Source organism: Gekko japonicus, unplaced genomic scaffold (assembly GCF_001447785.1).
Source record: "Gekko japonicus isolate JY-2015 unplaced genomic scaffold, Gekko_japonicus_V1.1 scaffold1491, whole genome shotgun sequence".
Taxonomy (NCBI): domain Eukaryota; kingdom Metazoa; phylum Chordata; class Lepidosauria; order Squamata; family Gekkonidae; genus Gekko; species Gekko japonicus.
Window position 1 is genome coordinate 294,624 of NW_015159755.1, and position 4,465 is coordinate 299,088.

The 4,465-nt window shown below is 47.8% G+C and overlaps 1 protein-coding gene across 1 annotated transcript in view; it reads left to right on the forward strand.

The window, feature by feature from the left end:
- LOC107105736 (adenylate kinase isoenzyme 5-like) overlaps positions 1 to 480 on the forward strand; it is a 76,073-nt gene extending 75,593 nt beyond the window's left edge. The window contains exons 11-12 of the mRNA XM_015405742.1: positions 261 to 377; positions 475 to 480. Of these exons, the coding sequence (XP_015261228.1) occupies positions 261 to 377; positions 475 to 480 (123 nt within the window). The remainder of the gene's footprint in view (positions 1 to 260; positions 378 to 474) is intronic.
- The last annotated feature ends 3,985 nt before the right edge of the window (positions 481 to 4,465 follow it).

Below are 4,465 nucleotides of genomic sequence, written 5' to 3' on the forward strand. Positions count from 1 at the left end.
GCTGCTTTTTAAACCACACCGAATCCAGCATGTTGCTGAACTCAGGGAGACCCGAGTTCAAATTCTTGCTCCACCATGCATTTTCTGGTTAGTCTTTGGGGAAGAGGTTTTGTCTCAAATGGGAAAAGCTGGCGACCTAACAAATAACAGCCTGAGAAAGTGCGTCAGAATTGATGGCTCATGGGGCTGATATTTAATTCCGGCAGAATTAGCAAAGAGTGTCCTTTGACATCAACTCCGTTTCTCTCCTCTGCCCAAAGGACACCGTTCTTGATATGCTGAGGGATGCCATGGTGGCCAAGGCAGATGTTTCCAAGGGTTACTTGATTGATGGCTATCCCCGGGAGGTGAAGCAAGGCGAGGAATTCGAGAAGAAGGTAAGACAATGGTGCATACTGCAACTCCCTCGGGCACTTTCAAATCAGAAAAAAATGGTAGAGGTAGGCTTAAACCCCCACTCCACTTGCCCCACAGGCCTGAGCCAAACTGAGGCCCTCCTGATCTGCACTGAGGGGGGGGGGAACTGCTGGGGACTCCAGTCATAGCACTCTCTGCTGCTGCCAGAGTTTAAATATGCAAAGGAAGTGGAGCACTGACTGTTTAGAGAAAAATAAGTAGGGCCCCTGCCACACGGGCCAGATAATGCGTGGGGGGCGTGGGGCGTGGCTGTTTGCCCTGGAGCAAAATAAAGTGCGGTAGCCCGATCACACGGTTCCCCGAGTCTCTGCACATAGGCTGTTAGCTGGCGATCACACGGCGATACTGGAGCGTGGCAAAGAAGCGGCGCGGCAAGCGTTTGGCGTTTGTGCGCATGCACATTTCCACGGAGCAGCACTGCTTTCAGTTACGTGTTTGTGCGCATGCGCTTACGAAAAACATCTGGTTTGCAACGGGATCGGGACAGGCACCGGATGCCACGGGATACTAGTGCTCCTGCGATCAAACGCCCGCCCCTGCCCCGTGTTTTCTGGATACTAGTGCACTTTCCGCAGTACTTTTTAACTCTGCATCTTCGGCGGGACGCCACAGGTTGGCCACGGGTGCGCTACACTTCCCAGATGTTGCAGTTGTCATGCCTGCCCCCGACCTGGTGCCTAGGAGCTCTGAAACTGAGGACTCCGTGCCTTTAACACCGGACTTGGCAACCAGACGCAAAGAGACACGCTTGCGCGGTTGGAGATCAATAAGCCCGGAGTTCTAGCGGGATCAAGGACTTTGCGAGGCAGTGTTAATGAGGCACTAATGAGTTAACCCAGCGAGCTATTTGAATAGGTCACTGACTGCTGGCTAATCGTGCTGGCAAACTCATCCTTCGGACCAGAAGCTCTGCACCTCTGACGCTGTTCCTGGTATCCGGCTATTGACTGATTTCCTGGCTCCTGACTCCAGTCCGCGTGTTGACGACTCCCTGGCTCCTGATCCTCGGCTCTGCACCCTGACTTTGACGCTTGCTTATCTGGACTCTGACTCTCGGTAACGATTGGACTATGGCCTGGCTTTATGTATTGGGACTGTTGCTCTGGTTATTTTGCTCTCTCTCTGGCTTGACTCTCGGACTGGACTGTGAACTCCCCCTCTCTGCCTTGCCCCACTGGCCCTGTCGTGACAGCGGTGTGATCGTGCCCCGAAAATCCGCCTGACACTCGTGCCTTTAGCGCGGCAAATCCTCTGTGTGACCGGGCCTGGGTTTATTAAAGAAGAAGTTCTTATAGAACGTAGAAGGGAGAGAACCTTAACTATCTAACCTAACTGCTGACGGAGGAACACCAACAAGAAGGAAGCTCTGCAGGAGCAGGAAGTCTCCAGAAGAGCCAATCAGGAGGCAGCAAGGACATAATTTGAAATTCTGGGCAGTCCCTAATCCGGCTGTGCTAACTACCAGTCCTTCAGCTGTCCATCTGTAGGGTGATCTTCAGATCTTCTTCATGAGGCTGCACTACAGACCTTGCATATTCCAGCACCTGCATCATGCCTTTTTACGGCAGTAAATATCTCAATGGGTAGATGAAGGCCTAGGTCACTTGCAAGATTTTGCTGTATCCGGGGTTTGTTTTTTTTCCCCCCCCCCCCCGTTGCTCTGCCTCTAATCTCAAGGACTAGAAATTTGCCAAATTGGCTGATGAAGAATAGATAGCCCCAGTCTTAACAGGTTTGGGGAGGCTAGCAGTGTTAGACCCTCTCGTTCTCAAGAACAGAAAGAAAGGTAATAGAAACATGACAGATCTTCTCTCTCTCCCCTTTCTGTATTGTGCAGGGAAAACCACTATCCTGGATTCTGAAGTCCAGATAAAGTCTAGCAAGGGAGGGAGCTTCCTTTTTCAAGATTCAAGTGCAACACACACACCTTCCCGAATTTCTCACCATGGTCTAAAAGGCAGGGCATAAAACACCAGTCCCGAAAACGTAGGATCTTTAAATGCTGAAACCAAAGTTTCACAAGCCTCATGCCTCCGTGCAGAATGTCCTGGGTTCAGTCCCTTGCATTTCCAGGTAAAGGATCTCAGGTAGAGGTTGAGAGCCAGCTGTGGTGTGGTGGTTAAGAGCGGCGGACTCTAATCTGAAGAACTGGGTTTGATTCCCCACTCCTCCGCAGGAAGCCAGCTGGGTGACCTTGGGTCAGTCACAGTTCTCTCAGAGCTGTTCTCTCAGCCCCACCTACCTCACAGGGTGTCTGTTGTGGGGAGGGGAAGGCGACTGTAAGCTGCTCTGAGACTCTTTCGGGTAGTGAAGGGTGGGGAATAAAACCAACTCTTCTTCTTCTAAAAGGTGCTTGGGGGAAAACTCCAGACTACAAAGATTGCTTATTTGTTTAAGTAGGAAAGAGCAAGAGTACAGTAGCACCTTAAAGACTGCAAAGTGCATACAATTAAGAATAATAGACAATAATTAAACAATAGTACTGATGAGCTTCATGATGTTTTAATCTTTGTTTTTCAACAATAAGGCGCCACCAAACAGAAGATGATGACGTCAAGATGAACGGACGAACCTCCCGAGTTACCGTTCGTTTCGAAGTTTCTTTATCAAACAGGTCTCAGTTCAGCGTTCTTGTGCATTAAAGTCAACCACAAGGGTGTTCTTAAATTCAGATAACTTCTTCCACAGCTCTTTACTAACAGTTACACCTTTCAATCGGACAAAAAGGTGTAACTGTTAGCAAAGAGCTGTGGAAGAAGTTATCTGAATTTAAGAACACCCTTGTGGTTGACTTTAATGCACAAGAACGCTGAACTGAGACCTGTTTGATAAAGAAACTTCGAAACGAACGGTAACTCGGGAGGTTCGTCCGTTCATCTTGACGTCATCATCTTCTGTTTGGTGGCGCCTTATTGTTGAAAAACAAAGATTAAAACATCATGAAGCTCATCAGTACTATTGTTTAATTATTGTCTATTATTCTTAATTGTATGCACTTTGCAGCAATCCATTGTGTTTAGGTGTCATTTCATTGCTGCTCCCTTTGTTGGTATATGATTGCACCTTAAAGACTGACAAAATATGTGGCAGGGGATGAGCTTTCGCACTACCGGACTCTGTTTGTTCAGTCTCCCTGAGTGTCGTCAGCAGCCTTCTGATTTAAACGCGGTCTTTTGAACCTGTAATGATTTGAAGCAGCACAAGATGGCAGCGTGGAACCTCCCGGTGGTCCTTGACCTGCTGGGAGAACAATTATGCATTAAAAAAAACCCAACCCCAAACACTGCTAAAAGCCTGGTCTGATGAGAACAGAACGACCAGGCATGGAGAAACCTGAAAATTATAACCCTCGTACGTGCTGTACTCAGGCGAGCCGGTTGATCACATCGCAATTACATGCCGGGTGATTTCAGTCCGAGCCCACTGATTTTCAGCATGCTTAGTCTGGCGTTATTTTGGATTGGATTGCACCGTTTGACAGTTACTTGGAAAGGGGCACAAAAAACAATAGCGTCCGAGAGCCACCTCCCTCCTCCTGCAGCTCAGAGACTAATACAAAGCAGAGCTTCTTCGCTTTGGCCGGATGTGAGGTTTCATGCCTGCTCTTTTAATGCTTTTTAAGATGCTGGTATCAATTATGTATTGCATAAGATACTTTTATTGTGTTGACTCCCAAGTCATAGCAAACAGCCAACACAGAACTGCATAACATTTGTTCACCTTCGAGCTTATTTGGGAAAAGCGGTCTACAAATGCATGAAATATATTAATATGAGAAAGAAATAGCGATACTTGATCACCTTTTATATTTAATGGGAAATGGGTTGTACAAGTGGGGAGCCTCCGCAGAACCCTGGGGGGGGGGGTACACCATTAGTAATCTCCCCTTCCCTGCATGAAGCGATAAAAAGAGATTGCTTTTATTTATTAATTAATTTAACTTCCTTTATACCAAACCTTTCTCCCCAATGGAGAGGAGAGGAGATTGGATTTATACCCTGCCCTTCACTACCTGGAGGAGTCTCAGAACGGCTTACAATCTCCTTTG